The sequence below is a fragment of the Heptranchias perlo genome, chromosome 35 (assembly GCF_035084215.1).
Source record: "Heptranchias perlo isolate sHepPer1 chromosome 35, sHepPer1.hap1, whole genome shotgun sequence".
NCBI classification, from domain to species: Eukaryota; Metazoa; Chordata; class Chondrichthyes; order Hexanchiformes; family Hexanchidae; genus Heptranchias; species Heptranchias perlo.
The window spans coordinates 9,917,334-9,933,577 of NC_090359.1; the positions used below are offsets into that span (position 1 = coordinate 9,917,334).

General features: G+C 44.4%; 1 protein-coding gene across 3 annotated transcripts in view; it reads right to left on the reverse strand.

Annotated features, from left to right (window-relative positions):
- The window catches only part of LOC137302343 (CD209 antigen-like protein C), a 47,681-nt gene that overhangs the window by 2,753 nt on the left and 28,684 nt on the right, over nucleotides 1-16,244 (reverse strand). For 2 of the 3 annotated variants that reach the window (XM_067971978.1, XM_067971979.1), the window contains 4 exons: nucleotides 14,965-15,060; nucleotides 12,499-12,627; nucleotides 11,770-11,921; nucleotides 4,762-4,868 (listed from right to left, as the gene is read on the reverse strand). In XM_067971978.1, coding sequence (XP_067828079.1) covers nucleotides 4,762-4,868; nucleotides 11,770-11,921; nucleotides 12,499-12,627; nucleotides 14,965-15,060 — 484 coding nt within the window. The remainder of the gene's footprint in view (nucleotides 1-4,761; nucleotides 4,869-11,769; nucleotides 11,922-12,498; nucleotides 12,628-14,964; nucleotides 15,061-16,244) is intronic. The other variant, XM_067971980.1, reaches the window with a different exon arrangement.

Genomic DNA, 16,244 nt, shown 5'->3' on the forward strand with positions numbered 1-16,244 from the left:
GTCCGTTAACTAATCCTCTATCCATGCTAATGTACTACCCCCAACCCCATGAGCCCTCGTCTTGCAACAATCTTTTGTGTGGCACCTTATCAAATTTCTTTAGAAAATCCAAATATACGACATCTACTGGTTCCCCTTTATCTACCCTGCTGGCTACATCCTCAAAAAACTCCAATAAATTTGTCAAACACGATTTCCCTTTCATAAAATCATGTTGACTCTGCTTAATCATATTATGATTTTCTAAGTGCCCTGTTACCACTTCCTTAATAATAGATTCCAGCATTATCCTGACCACTGATGTCAGGCTAACTGGCCTGTAGATCCCAGTTTTCTCACTCCCTCCTTTCTTGAATAGTGGTGTTACATTTGCTACCTTCCAATCCAAGAGGACCGTTCTCGAATCTAGGGAATTTTGGAAGATCAGAACCAATGCATTCATGATCTCTGCAGCCACCTCTTTTAGAACACAAAATATAGGCCATCAGGTCCAGGGGATTTGATGTCTTTTAGTCCCATTAATTTCTCCAGTACTTTTTCTTTATTAATATTAATTACCTTAAATTCCTCAATCTCATTAGACCCTTGGTTTCCCACTATTTCTGGGGTTTTTTTGTGACTTCTACTGTGAAGACAGATACAAAATATTTATTTAACGTCTCTGCCATTTCCTTATTCCCCATTATAATTTCTCCTGCCTCACCCTCTAAGGGACTCACGTTTACTTTTGCTACTCTCTTTCTTTTTATATACTTGTAGAAGCTCTTACAATTGTTTTTATATTATTTGCTAATTTACTCTCATATTCGATTTTCTCCCTCTTTATCAATTTTTTTGCTCATCCTTTGCTGATTTCTATAACTCTCCCAATCCTCAGGCTTACTACGCTTCTTCGCAACATCATAGGCTTCTTCTTTTAATCTATTACTATCCTTAACTTTAGTTAGCCATGGACAGATCACTTTTCCCATGGAGTTTTTATTCCTCAATAGAATGTATATTTGTTGAGAATTATGAAATATTTCTTTAAATGTCCGCCATTGTTGATGTACCATCATATCTTTTAATCTAATTTCCCAAGTAACCTGAGCCAACTCACCCCTCATACCTATTTAATTGGCTTTGTTTAAGTTTAAGACTTCAGTTTCAGACTTGAGTTCATCACTCTGGAACTAAATGTGAAATTCTATCATATTATGATCACTCTGCCACAGAGGATCCCTTACAATGAGATTACTAATTAACCCTGGCCCATTACACAAGACAAGATCTAAAATAGCCTGTTCCCTGGTTGATTCCACCAAGTATTGTTCTAGGAAACCGTCTCGAATGCATTCCATGAGCTAGTCCTCCAAATTACTTTTGCCAATTTGATTTGCCCAATCCACATTGAGATTATAAAGTCCCCCCGATTATTGCTTTACCTTTGTTACAAGCTCCTCTCATTTCTTGATTAATATTTTGTCCAACAGTATAACTACTGTAGCGGGGCCTATAAACAACTCCCACCAATATTTTCTGCAGCTTGTTATTTCTTATCTCCACCCATACTGATTCTACTTCCTGATTTTCCGAGCCAAGATCCTTTCTCACTGCTATCTTAATGTCATCCTTTATTATCAGGGCTACCCCACCCCACAACTTTTCCATTTTGTTTCTCTTTTCCAAAAGTCAAGTACCCGGAATATTTATTTCCCAACCTGGGTCACCTTGCAACCACGTCTCAGTAATGGCCATTATCAAACCCATTTATCTCTATTTGTGCCATTAATTCGTCTATCTTGTTACGAATGCTTCATGCATTCAAATGAATCGTCTTTAATTTTAACTTTTTAACTTTTTACTCTGATGTGACCTTATTCACTGACGCATTATTACCTCAAAACTCTCTGTCTCTTCCTGACACACTCTGCTTATCTTTAGGCAAATCGCAACACCTGACTTTTCTCTTTAGATTTATAAATTTACCCTTTCCTGAAACCATCCCGCCCCCCTGCAACTTTTTAGTTTAAAGCCCTATCTACCGCCCTAGTTATTCGATTCGCCAGGACACTGGTCCCAGCCCGGTTTAAGTGGAGCCCATTCCAATGGAATAGCTCCCTCTGTTCCCAGTACTGGTGCCAGTGCCCCATGAATTGAAACCCCTGTCTCCCACATCACTCTTTGAGCCACGCATTTAACTCTCTGAATTGTTCGACCTTCTGCCAATTTGCGTGTGGCTCAGGTAGTAATCCAGAGATTATTACCTTTGAGCTTCTGCTTATTAATTTGGACCCGAGCTCCTCAAACTCCCTCAGCAGAACCTCATTCCCAGTTCTACCTATGTTGTTGGTTCCCACGTGGACCACAACAGCTGGATCCTCCCCTCATGCTCCAAGTTCTTCTCCAGACACGAGGAGATATCCTTAACCCTGGCACCGGGTGGACAGCTCAGCCTTCGGGGTCCCGGTTGCGGCTGCAGAGAACAGTCGCCATCCCCCTGACTATACTAATCCCCACCACTACCACATTCCTTTTTACTCCCCCCGCTTGAATGGCCTCCTGTACCACGGTGCCGTGGTCAGTTTGCCCATCCTCCCCACAGTCTTTCTTCTCATTCACACAGGTAGCAAGTATCTCGCACCTCTTGGACAAGGTCAAGGGCTGAGGCTCCTCCCTCACTACACCCTGGGTCCCCATACCTGCCTGACTCACAGTCACATCCTCCTGTCCCTGACCACTGACCAAATCTAAACTATGATCTAAACTAAGGGGTATGACTGCCTCTTGGATCAAAGTGTCCAGATAACTCTCCCCCTCCCTGATGCATCGCAATGTTTGCAGCTCAGACTCCAGCTCAACAACTCTGAGCCGAAGTTCCTCGAGTTGTGAACACTTACTGCAGATGTGGTTGCTCAGGATCTTGCTGGTCTCCACCAACTCCCACATACTGCAGTGACGACAAACCACCACCTGTCCTGCCATCTCTCTCTAACCTTGATTTATATCGTTAATTAGATAAAGTCTTTATTCACTCGATATTGTTAGTTCTATTAACAGTTAGTTTATCTAGTTTAAGTTCTGAATTTAATAAAATAACAGCGAGTTATAGTTTCCAAGCTCTTGGTTTGAACGACTGCCCGAGATCAGAGAGCAAAAAAAGCGGCAACACTCACCAACCAACCACCTGCCCGCTGTCCCGTGGCCTCACTCCTCCATTAGTTTTTGGTTTTGATTTCAGCCTTTAATAGGGAGCGTTTCCTGGGCCTCCCGCTCAGGTCCGCTCTCCCACGCTACTCAACTTATAAGTTACAGTGGTTATAGAATATGGTAGAGCGCGGGCCGTGGGGGCACGGGAGAGCGCGGGCCGCGGGGGTACGGTGGAGCGCGGGCTGCGGGGGCGCGGCAGAGCGCGGGCCGTGGGGGTACGGTGGAGCGCGGGCCGTGGGGGTACGGTGGAGCGCGGGCCGCGGGGGTACGGTGGAGCGCGGGCCGCGGGGGTACGGTGGAGCGTGGGCCGTGGGGGCGCGGCGGAGCGCGGGCCGTGGGGGTACGGCGGAGCGCGGGCCGTGGGGGTACGGTGGAGCGCGGGCCGCGGGGGTACGGTAGTGCGCGGGCCGCGGGGGTACGGTAGTGCGCGGGCCGCGGGGGTACGGTGGAGCGCGGGCCGCGGGGGTACGGTAGAGCGCGGGCCGCGGGGGTACGGTAGTGCGCGGGCCGCGGGGGTACGGGAGAGCGCGGGCCGCGGGGGTACGGTGGACCGCGGGCCGCGGGGGTACGGTGGAGCGCGGGCCGCGGGGGCACGGGAGAGCGCGGGCCGCGGGGGTACGGTGGAGCGCGGGCCGCGGGGGCACGGGAGAGCGCGGGCCGCGGGGGTACGGTGGAGCGCGGGCCGCGGGGGCACGGGAGAGCGCGGGCCGCGGGGGTACGGTAGTGCGCGGGCCGCGGGGGTACGGTGGAGCGCGGGCCGCGGGGGTACGGTGGAGCGCGGGCCGCGGGGGTACGGTACTGCGCGGGCCGCGGGGGTACGGTGGAGCGCGGGCCGCGGGGGCACGGTCGTGCGCGGGCCGCGGGGGTACGGTGGAGCGCGGGCCGCGGGGGTACGGTAGTGCGCGGGCCGCGGGGGCGCGGGTGTTACAGGTAAAATAGTGCACGGGTTATAGTGTTCGGTAGTGAAGAGTTAAATATCCTTTTATCATTTCCTACTGCAGTTGATAATTCAGTCGGGAACTACACGCTGTGCGGTTCATTTTCATTCTTCCCGCCCGACGGTAAACGGGTGACAGGAGATCCGCCGCCCGGCTGACATTCCGCTCGATAGTCGTTCCCATCGAAGTGAGTGGAGATTAAAATCCTACAGAATGTAAAACCACCGGCCGATTCGCTCCCGCCCGTTTTATCCCGACGGTAAAAGTGAACATTCAGCCCAGAATGGTTTTTCAGGCCCCACCCCCGGCCCAGGGGCTAATTTTAACATTTTCACAAAGACAATTGGAAAGGAAAATGGTGGGAGGTGTAGAACGGGCGGCCGATCCGATATCGCCCGTTTTACACTATCGCCTGAAGTTAAAATGAAGCCCAGACTGTTCCTTGTACAGTCAGACTGTGCAGACTAATCACACAGTGAACATTAGAACCGACAAACACACGGGATTTTATCCCGGGAATCTGATTGGATTTGAGGTCGAGCTCCGAAGATCACTGAGCCGAGGTCTCACCACCCAGTTTCCCGGGAATATTGTTCTGCGTCCCCTCCATTCACTCACACCTCTCAGTACTCACTCAGGTTCAGAGAGCGGGCCTGCACCATCCACCCATTGCCAGGTGCCTTCCTTTTCCTCGTCCGTCAATCCAATCCAATGTGCATAATATCCGCCCTTAACAAAATCCTTCAGGGAATGTGAAAATATTACACAGCTTGTAAGATTATTATTAATTGAAAAACTAGGAGCAGGGTCAGTGCTTATTGTGTAACACTGCTCAATGGTTATAGACAATAAGGAAGGAGACAAGGCAATTAAATAACAGTGAGTATGTGATGTTTAACTTGTTTTTTAAAAATATGTTGATTGTAGGAGGAAGAGAAAAAAGAAAGAAAGGAAAGTAACCCCGCTGTTCAAGAAAGGAGGGAGAGAGAAAACAGGGAACTACAGGCCAGTTAGACTGACATCAGTCATCGGGAAAATGCTGGAATCCATTATTGAGGAAGTGGTAACAGGGCACTGAGAAAATCATTATATGATTAGGCCGAGTCAACATGGTTTTATGAAAGGGAAATCATGTTTGAGAAATCTATTAGAGTTTTTTGAGGATGTAACTAGCAGGGTCGATAAAGGGGAACCAGTGCATGTCGTATATTTGGATTTTCAAAAGACATTTGATAAGGTGCCACATAAAAGGTTCTTACGCAAGGTCAGGGCTCATGGGGTTGGTTAATGGACAGAAAACAGAGAGTAGGGATAAACGGGTCATTTTCAGATTGGCAGGCTGTAATTAATGAGGTGCCACAAGGATCAGTTTTGGGCCTCAGCTATTTACAAACTATATTAATGACTTAAATGAAGGGATCGAGCGTAATGTATCCAGGGATCGAGCGTAATGTATCCAGGTTTGCTGACGATACAAAGCTGGTGGGAAAGTAAGCGGTGAGGAGGAAAGGGATTATAGACAGGTTAAATGAGCGGGCAAGATGGTGGCAGATGGAGTATAACGTGGGGAAATGTGAGGTTATTCACTTTGGTCGGAAGAATGGAACAACAGAATATTTTTTAAATGGTGAGATACTATTAAATGTTGGTGTTCAGAGAGATTTGGGTGTCCTCGTACAAGAAACACCAAGTTAACATGCAGGTACAACAAGCAATTAGGACGGCAAATGGCATGTTGGCCTTTATTGCAAGGGAGCTGGAGTACAAGAGTAAGGAAGTCTTACTGCAATTGTATAGGGCTTTGGTGGGACCACACCTGGAGTACTGTGTACAGTTTTGGTCTCCTTATCTAAGGAAGGATATACTTGCCTTAAAGGCAGCGCAACGAAGGTTCACCAGATTGATTCCTGGGATGAGAGGGATGTTCTATGAGGAGAGATTGAGTAGAATGGGCCTATATTCTCTGGAGTTTAGAAGAATGAGAGGTGATCTCAGTGAAACATATAAGATTCTGAGGGGGCTTGATAGGGTCGATGCTGAGAGGCTGTTTCCCCTGGCTGGAGATTCTAGAACTAGGGGGCATGGTCTCAGGATAAGTGGTCGGCCATTTAAGACTGAGATGAGGAGGAATTTCTTCACTCAGAGTTGTGAATCTTTGGAATTCTCGACCACAGAGGGCTGTGGATGCTGTGTCATTGAGTGTATTCAAGGATGAGAGAGATAGATTTTTGCAATTTGGGGGAATCAAGGGATATGGGGATCGGGCAGGAAAGAGGAGTTGAGGTCAATGATCAGCCATGATCTGATTGAATGACGGAGCAGGCTCGAGGGGCCGTATGGCCTACTCCTGCTCCTTATTGTTATGTTCTTATGTTCCTAAATAAAGAAAGACCTTGCATTTATACAACGCCTTTCACGACCTCAGGACGCACCAAAACATTTCACAGCCAATTAAGTACATTTAAAGATTAGTGACTTTTGAAATGAGGGGAAACGCAGCAGCTAGTTTGAGCACAGCAGGACACCACAGTAATTAGATAATGACCAGATCAACTGGTTTAGTGATGTTGGTTGAGAATAAGTAATAGCCAGGATGCCGGAAGATCTCCCCTGCTCTTCTTCGAATAGTGCCATGGGATCTTTTACACCCACCTGAGAGGGCAGATAGAGCCTTGGTTTCATAGCATCATAGAATGATACAGCACAGAAGAAGGCCATTTGGTCCATTGTGCCTTTGAAAGAGCTATCCAATTCGTCCCATTCCCCTGCCCTTTCCCCATCGCTCTGCAAATTTTTCCCCTTCAAGTATTTATCCAACTCTCTTTTGAAAGTTATTATTGAGTCTGCTTCCACCACCCTTTCAGGCAGTGCATTCCAGATCATAACAACTCGCTGTTTAAAACAATTTCTCCTCATCTCCCCTGTGGCTCTTTTGCCAATTACTTTAAATCTCGTTCTGCCACTGGAAATAGTTTCTCCTTGTTTACTGTATAAAAACCCTGCATGATTTTGAACACTTCTAATAAATCTCCCCTTAACCTTCTCTGCTCTGAGAAGAACAATCCCAGTCTCAAAAAGGATTGAGGAATCAGAGAGGACTTAAAGCTATAATGGGAGTTGTCTACAGGCATCCTGACAGCGGCAATGAAGTGGTAGAATGTATTAATTCAGAGATTAGAGAGGCATGGTCGCAAAAGCAGAGTTGTTTTAATGGGAGACTTTAATTTTCATATTGATTGGGAAGAGCAGAGCAGCTCAAGTCAGAAAGGTCGTGAATTTTTAGAGTGCATTCAAGAGAGTTTTCTGGAACAATGTGTTCTAGAGGGCAGGACTTACTAGATTTAGTATGTTAATAATCTAACAGTAATGGAAAATTTATCTGACGGGGGATCGTAATATGATCGAATTCAATGTTACGTTTGAGAAGGAGAAATGTAACACAATTACTAAGATTCTAGATTTTGCTAACTTCAAAGGGATGAGACGGAGACTGACGGCAGAAAACTTGTCGAAAGTGTTATCAGGTAAAACTACCGATGAACAGTGGGAGTTGTTCAAAAAATAATTCAGCTTAATACACAAGTAGAGTATACTCATAAGGGGCAAGAGCTCTACTTCCCAAATAAAACAGCCATGGTGGACAAAAGAGGTGAGAGATAAGATAATTCTAAAGGAGGGAGCGTACAAAAGTGTAAACAATAGTGTAGATCCAGGGGACTGGGAGAAATATAAAGAACAGCAAAGGAAGACAAAAAAGATAGTAAGAGCCGCAAAAATGGAATATGAAAAGAAACTTTAAGGGTAACAAGATTAACACAAAAAGATTTTACAACTATATTACAAGAAAAAGGGTAGTCAAGGGTAATGTGAGTCCTTTAAAAACAGATGTGGGTAATATTGCAAATGAAAATAAGGAAATGGCAGACTTGTCAAATGGTTACTTTGTGTCAGTCTTCACAGTAGAGGAAGAGGATAATATACCTGACATTCCAGGGAAACTAATAATAAGTCAAGGACTGGAACTCACTAAAGTTAACATAAGCAAGAAAACAGTATTGGAAAATATAATGGCACTAAAGGCTGACAAATCCCCAAGTTCTGATGGTTTCCACCCCAGGGTTTTAAAGGAAGTAGGTGGGGAAATTGCAGATGCTTTAGCCGTGATCTTCCAAAACTCTCTCAATTCAGGAATTGTCCCTTTAGATTGAAAAATTGCAAATGTAGCTCCATTATTTAAGAAAGGTGAGAGAGAGAGAAATCAGGAAATAATAGACCTGTTAGTCTAACATCTGTTGTGGGGAAGTTATTGGAATATATAATTAACTAATGACAGATTGACTGAACACTTAGAGAAATTGAGCTGATTAGGGAGAGCCAACATGAATTTATAAAGGGTAGCTCATGTGTAATAAAGGTAACTGAATTTTTTGAGGAAGTAACTGAAGTAGTAGACAGGGGAATGTTTATGGATGTGGGTTATATGGACTTCCAGAAGGCATTTGATAAGGTTCCACATAAGAGACTGTTAGCTAAAATTAAAATTCATGGAATTGAAGGCAAATAATTGACCTGGTTAGGGGATTGGTTCGGCAGTCGAAGACAGAGTGTAGGAATAATGGGTATGTACTAGAATTGGAAGAAAGTGACTCGTGGTGTCCCACAAGGATCTGTGCTGGGGCCTCAAATATTCACTATTTTATTAATGACTTGGATAACACAATAGAGAGCCATACATTCGAGTTTGCCGATGACACAAAGATTGGTGGCATAGTTATTAGTGTAGAGGGGAGCTTAAAATTACAAAGACATTGATTGATTAAGTGAGTGGGCAAAACTGTGGCAGATGGATTTCAACGCAGGAAAATGTGAGGTCATCCATTTTGGACCAAGAAAGGATTGATCCGAGTACTTTTTAAAATGGTGAAAATCTAGGAACAGTGGAGGTTCAAAGAGATTCAGGTGTCCATGTGCACAGATCACTAAAATGTCGCGGTCAGGTAAAAAAAAAATCATAAATGATAATGGAATGTCAGCCTTTATAACTGGATGGCTAGAATATAAAAGGGAGGAAGTTTTGCTACAGCTATAAAAGCCCTGGTTAGACCACATCTGGAGCACTGTGCACAGTTCTCGGCACCACATCTAAGAAAGAATATATTGGCCTTGGAAGGGGTGCAGCGTAGATTCACCAGAATGTTACCAGGGCTCCAAGGATTACATTATGAGGAGAGATTACAGACACTAGGCTTGTATTCCCTGGAATATAGAAGGTTAAGGGGTGATGTGATTGAGGTTTTTCGGATTTGAAAGGATAGGGTAGATAGAGAGAAACTTTTTCCGCTGGTGGGAGAGTCCAGGACAAGGGGACAGAACCTTAAAACCAGAGCACGGCCATTCAGGAGAGAAGTTCGAAACACTTCTTCATAGAAAGGGTGGAGAAGTGTGGAACTCTCTCCCACAAAAAGCAGTAGATGCTAGCTCAATGAATAATTTTAAATCTGAGATCGATAGAATTTTCCTGGCCAAGGGTACACCACTGTATACTTCCCGCCAGTCTGAAAAACAACCGTTATCCACGACTCTCTGCCTTCTGTCCCCAAGCCAATTTTGTATCTGCGCAGCCACTGCCCCTTTAATCCCATGGACTTCAATTTTGTTAACAAGTCTATCATGTGGTACTTAACAAACAGCATTTGAAAGTCCATTTACACAATATCAACCGCACTACCCTCATCAACCCTCTCCGTTACTTCATCAAAGAACTCAATCAAGTGAGTCAAACACGATTTATCTTTACAAATCCACGCTGGCTGTCATTTATTAACCCATATTTTTCCAAGTGACTGTTAATTTTTTCTTGGTTTATTGTCTTTAAAGGTTTACCCACCACTGTCGTTAGGCTGACTGGCTGCAGTTACCAGGATTATCCCTCGCCCCTCTTTTGAACAGACATGTAACATTTGCAATCCTCCAGTCCTCTGACACCACTCTTATATCTAAGGAGGATTGGAAGATTGTGGCCAAAGCCTCAGCTTCTCTACCCTTACTTCTCTCAGCAATCTAGGATGCATCCCATCCGGACCGGGTGACTTTCCTACTTTCAGCGCTGTCAACCTTTTTAGCACCTCCTCTTTATCTATTTTTATCCTATCCGATTTCTCTACTACTTCCTCTTTACCGTGACATTGGCAGCATCTTCTTTAGTGAAGACAGACGCAAAGTATCAACTTCATACCTCAGCCATGCCCTTTGCCTCCACAAGAGGATCTACTTTTTGGTCCCTAATCGGCCCTACCTTTCCTTTGACTGCCCTTTTAGTATCTATATGTTTATAAAAGACTTTTGAGTTCCTTTTTATGTTTCCCGCTAATCTATTCTCATACACTCTCTTTGCCCCTCTTATGGCCATTTTCAGTTCTCCTCTGGTTTAATGTCTCATCCGAAAGCCGTTACCTCTGACAGTGCAACACTCCCTCAGTACTGTATTGGAGTATCAGACTGGATTCCGTGCTCACATCTCTGGAGTGGGACTTAAACCCATGACCTTTCGACTCCAAGGTGATTGTGCTAACTCTGAGCTAAGGCTGGCACCTAAAATATGGAGAGAGCTAAGAAGTCCACAGTTTTAGATCTTGGGGTTAATGAGCGTGACCACAAGGAGGTGATGACCCTGGATTTAAATGCAGAGCAGATTCATAGAGCAGGGGTGGGGAGAATGTACGGGGCATCGAGGTAAGAGGAAGAAGAGATGAATAACTGTAAATATATTGTAACAATAGAAGACAAAAGAATAGTTACAACGCAGAGAGAGGCAGAGATAGAAAAGGAGGTAGAAATAGAGACAGTGGCAGATAGAGTGCACATCGGAATGGTCTTCTCTTTAGAAGAGAATGGGCTCCTGCTAGCATCCTCTCATTGGTTTGTTCGAAACTGACCTGTGTGTGTCTGACCTGTGTGTGTCTGACCTGTGTGTGTATGAATGAAACTGTGGCGACCGTGTGTTACACTGGAACTCTTAACTTGGTTTTGTACAGTCCTACAGGAAAGGTCTTCGACCTGAAACGATCTGTTTCTTTCTCCACAGATGTTGCCTGACTTGCTCAGTATTTCCAGCATTCCAGCATTGTCTGTTTCCTACAGGAAATCTGATAGTTAATCTGTTGGGAGTATGGAAATATGGGGTATAAATTCATCTTGCACTGTGGCATAAACCGAGTGATAGTAAATCGGCCGCCCATTTCACCCCCCCACCCGTTCCATCCACCGCCATTGAAGTCAATGAAAATGAAAATCAGGTGGAGTATAAAATGGGCGGCCGATTCTCTCTCGCCCGTTTTGCGCTACTGCTGCGCCGAATTTATACCTCACCATGCCGGGGGAGTCTACGGGGTGATATCTGACCTGCCGCCAGTCCCATAGAATTGGCATTGCAGATCGAGCGCCCGTTATTGACACCGCCCGATACCCCTCAGGTGGTGAAGACAAAATCTACCCCGGGGGGGGGAAATTCCACTTCTTTGCTCCTCTGCACACAGTTCTTCATCCATTTATTTAATGACGAGTGCAGGATCGAAATATCTACCCCATAATCATTGGTCTAATTAAAGTGATATTATATTCTCACGGTACGATGAACTCTCACCTGTTCCTCTTGACTAGTGATCACCACAAGATGGGATTTGTTCCCACTGCAATAATTCGCACTTTCAGTCCAATTTCGTCGTTCAGTTGAAAAAAAGTAACAACTTCCATTAAAAAACTTCCATTCCTTCGGACAAAAGATCTCATCACACTCTGTAAGACAACAGATTTTGTTGGCATATTTCACCAGAGATAGAGAAATAATTGGATTATATAGAGGGATGGATAGAGAGAGAAATAGATGGGCAGATCGAAACACAAACAGAGATGAATAAATAGACAAATTGATGGATTGCTAGTTGGATAGATAAAAGGATATGAGAAAGACAGAGAATGGATACATAGAGGGTAAAATTAAACCAGGGCGGGGGGTGCGACTGACGGGAGCGGATCGACCGCCCGTTATACACACGCCCGATTTCCCTTCTGTGGACTTCAATAGGGGGCGGGCGGCCAATCCTCTACGGCCTGTTTATCTGCACAAACTGAAGTTTAATTTCACCTCCGAGGGTGGAACTAAACACCTTGGGACATTTTACTACATTAAAGGTGTTTTTTAAATGCAAATTGTTTTAGATAGATATACAGATAAATAAATAACCAAATGGATGGATGAGTGTGTTTATATGGATAATGGAATGAATCGGTGGGGACATGGATGAGTGGGTGGTTATATAAATAGGTGGATGGATGAATAGATTCCTGAAATATGAATAATTATTATACATACCCGGAGCACGATTCTGATCACAAAACCTTATCCAAAGTTGTGTATATTTTTCCTGGAGGTGTGTAAAATTGTGGTTCAGTTTCTCCAGGGTCGTAAATGTCGTCTCAAGTTCCTTGCGGGTGAAATATCCTTAAAATAAGAGAAACTCTTTACAACGTGAAAAGAATAACACACAATTAATGTGATGATGTGGAGATGCCGGTGATGGACTGGGGTGGACAAATGTAAGGAATCTTACAACACCAGGTTATAGTCCAACAAATTTATTTTAAAATCACAAGCTTTTGGAGATTATCTCCTTCGTCAGATGAATGAATGAAAAGGTTCTCAAATCGCATATCTTATACTATGTTGGGACAGCATCACACCAATCAAAAGGTGTCGTTGTTATTCAAACAGGCCAGTCACGGAGAACAGCACGTCCCAGTACACTAGATATACATTGTGTCGATTACACAGGCAGGCAGAAAGAAACTCAAAATGGCAGAGAGAGAGAGAGAGAGAATTTTTAAAAACATATAATTTTTTTCCCCCTTTTTGCTGGTGGGGTTACGTGTAGCGTGACATGAACCCAAGATCCCGGTTGAGGCCGTCCTCATGGGTGTGGAACTTGGCTATCAACTTCTGCTCGACGATTTTGCGTTGTCGTGTATCTCGAAGGCCGCCTTGGAGAACGTCAAGGACATTCAGCCACCGATCTTCGGGTAAGCGTTCTCCAAGGCGGCCTTCGAGACACACGACAACGCAAAATCGTCGAACAGAAGTTGATAGCCAAGTTCCACACCCATGAGGACGGCCTCAACCGGGATCTTGGGTTCATGTCACGCTACACGTAACCCCACCAGCAAAAAGGGGGAAAAAAATTATATGTTTTTTAAAATTCTCTCTCTCTCTCTCTGCCATTTTGAGTTTCTTTCTGCCTGCCTGTGTAATCGACACAATGTATATCTAGTGTACTGGGACGTGCTGTTATCCGTGACTGGCCTGTTTGAATAACAACGACACCTTTTGATTGGTGTGATGCTGTCCCAACATAGTATAAGATATGCGATTTGAGAACCTTTTCATTCATTCATCTGACGAAGGAGATAATCTCCGAAAGCTTGTGATTTTAAAATAAATTTGTTGGACTATAACCTGGTGTTGTAAGATTCCTTACAATTAATGTGAAATAAACAAGTAACCTGGGATAAACTATAAAACACGGCTGGTGATATATTGTTGCACTGCTTCTGAAATCCTTAGAAATTATATAAAACTACAAATACTGACAGGCACCAGTGGACTTCAAAAATACGATAGCAAGAGTTGTGAAATATTGTGGGGAAAAACTGTATCTCAAGACTTTACATTGCTTCCAACCTGCTTTTTGGGACACTGTAATGAAAATGATAATCTGCATTTAACCCCTGCTCTACCTGATTAGGAACGATTGTTGAGGAAATTTATTCCATATTAAATCTGAAGTGTATCAGTCCGGGTCGCATTTCACAGTGAAACTGTCTGGATCGAATGTATGCTGCAGCTGAGCGAGGAGTGTTTGATGGGACAGTGTAGAGGGAGCTTTACTCTGTATCTAACCCGTGCTGTATCTGCCCTGGGAGTGTTTGATGGGACAGTTTAGAGGGAGCTTTACTCTGTATCTAACCCATGCTGTACCTGCCCTGGGAGTGTTTGATGGGACAGTTTAGAGGGAGCTTTACTCTGTATCTAACCCATGCTGTACCTGCCCCTGGGAGTGTTTGATGGGACAGTGTAGAGGGAGCTTTACTCTGTATCTAACCCATGCTGTACCTGCCCTGGGAGTGTTTGATGGGACAGTTTAGAGGGAGCTTTACTCTGTATCTAACCCGTGCTGTACCTGCCCCTGGGAGTGTTGAATGGACAGTGTAGAGAGAGCTTTACTCTGTATCTAACCCGTGCTGTATCTGCCCCTGGGAGTGTTTGATGGGACAGTACAGAGGGAGCTTTACTCTGTATCTAACCCATGCTGTACCTGCCCCGGGAGTGGTTGATGGGACAGTTTAGAGGGAGCTTTACTCTGTATCTAACCCGTGCTGTACCTGCCCCTGGGAGTGTTGAATGGACAGTGTAGAGAGAGCTTTACTCTGTATCTAACCCGTGCTGTATCTGCCCCTGGGAGTGTTTGATGGGACAGTACAGAGGGAGCTTTACTCTGTATCTAACCCGTGCTGTATCTGCCCCTGTGGTGTGTTTGATGGGACAGTATGGAGGGAGCTTTACTCTGTATCTAACCCGTGCTGTATCTGCCCCTGGGAGTGTTTGATGGGACAGTACAGAGGGAGCTTTACTCTGTATCTAACATGTGTTGTACATTTCCTGGGATTATTTTGATTGGACAGACAGCTCTAATGATCCCTCCTCCCCCTTTGGGTCACCAACGTGAACCAGGACAAGTTCGGAAAAAGTGATGAAGAGAAAAATAATAAAATCAATTTTACTAACCAGTTGTTATTTGTGAAACAATTGCTGCAATTAGAACAAAGCAGATGACCAGAAGGACTATCGCCGGCACCTTCCAGGAGGCAGGTTTCTTGGTATCTAAAATGAGAAATTATTTGGCGAATGAAAAAATGGAACAAAAGCACTGGAATGTACACGGCTCTGGGCTGATCATTTAAATCAAAGGAGTTTGGAAAACTTTCAAGAGCAAAAAACTAATTAGCAACAAATTTAATTTGTTGATGACACAAAATCACAAAACATTTATATAAAAAGGAAGAAAGGAGCACAATTTTACACTGAATTTATCATTTTAAGGCCATGGATTTGGTAATCAGGAAATGTTCTGTCCCGTATTGAGAGACAGGGAATTTGATGAAGGACAGTTGTAGTATTTGTGTGTGAGGAGTTTATGTTTTTCAGGAATGCCGGGGATACTGGGCTTGTTCTGTTTGGAAAGTAAAGCTCACGGGTAATTTTAACTTTTAGCGATGGTGTAAAACGGGTGATATCAGATCCACCGCCCATTATACTCCCGGCCATTTTACATCATCGCTGAAATTTAAAATGACCCCCCAGACTTCGAGATATTGAGGGACATTTTCAATTTGCCCCTCGGGGGGTAAATCTGAAATCGGTGGAAATGGAAATCAGGAGGTTTCTATAATTGGTGCCGATTCACAATCCCAGTTTTATGCTCGGGCAGCAAGTTGAAAAGGGGCGATTTTAACCCACCCCACCCGGCGTAGTTCACCTTCTGTCCTCTCTGCTTAACCTCTTTACCTGCCTCAGTCACCTTCTCCCCTTCCCAGTTCACCGTAATGGGCCACAATTCACTGTAGCCAGTGAACAAACGGCGCCCATCGTTCATTGGACTTGCCTGTGCCCGTTCAGTTTCCATGAGCTTTTGTACAGCAAGTTGCTGTAAGTGAGAGAGCCAAACAGTGTGGCGCCCTCGACAGGGCATCTGGGATCTCTGTGAACAGGACAAGCAACTGTGATTAAAGCATCGTTAATGAACAGTGCAGAGTCTGAACCAGGAAATGTAAGTGAGAATAATGAATTCAATGTCAAATCAGTTACAGAAAGTGAAATCAAGAGAGGGAAATGAAAGATTGAATTAAGAGAGAGAAAAAAGAGACAGAAAGAAAAATTAAAACAAAAAGTTTTAATTTAACTTTTTTAAAAATAATCTCCAACAATTAAAAGCTGAAGGACTGAGACTCCACACTGGTGAAAGTTAATTTTCAGTGCCAGAGAGATTGTTTGGCAGTAATTAAGAT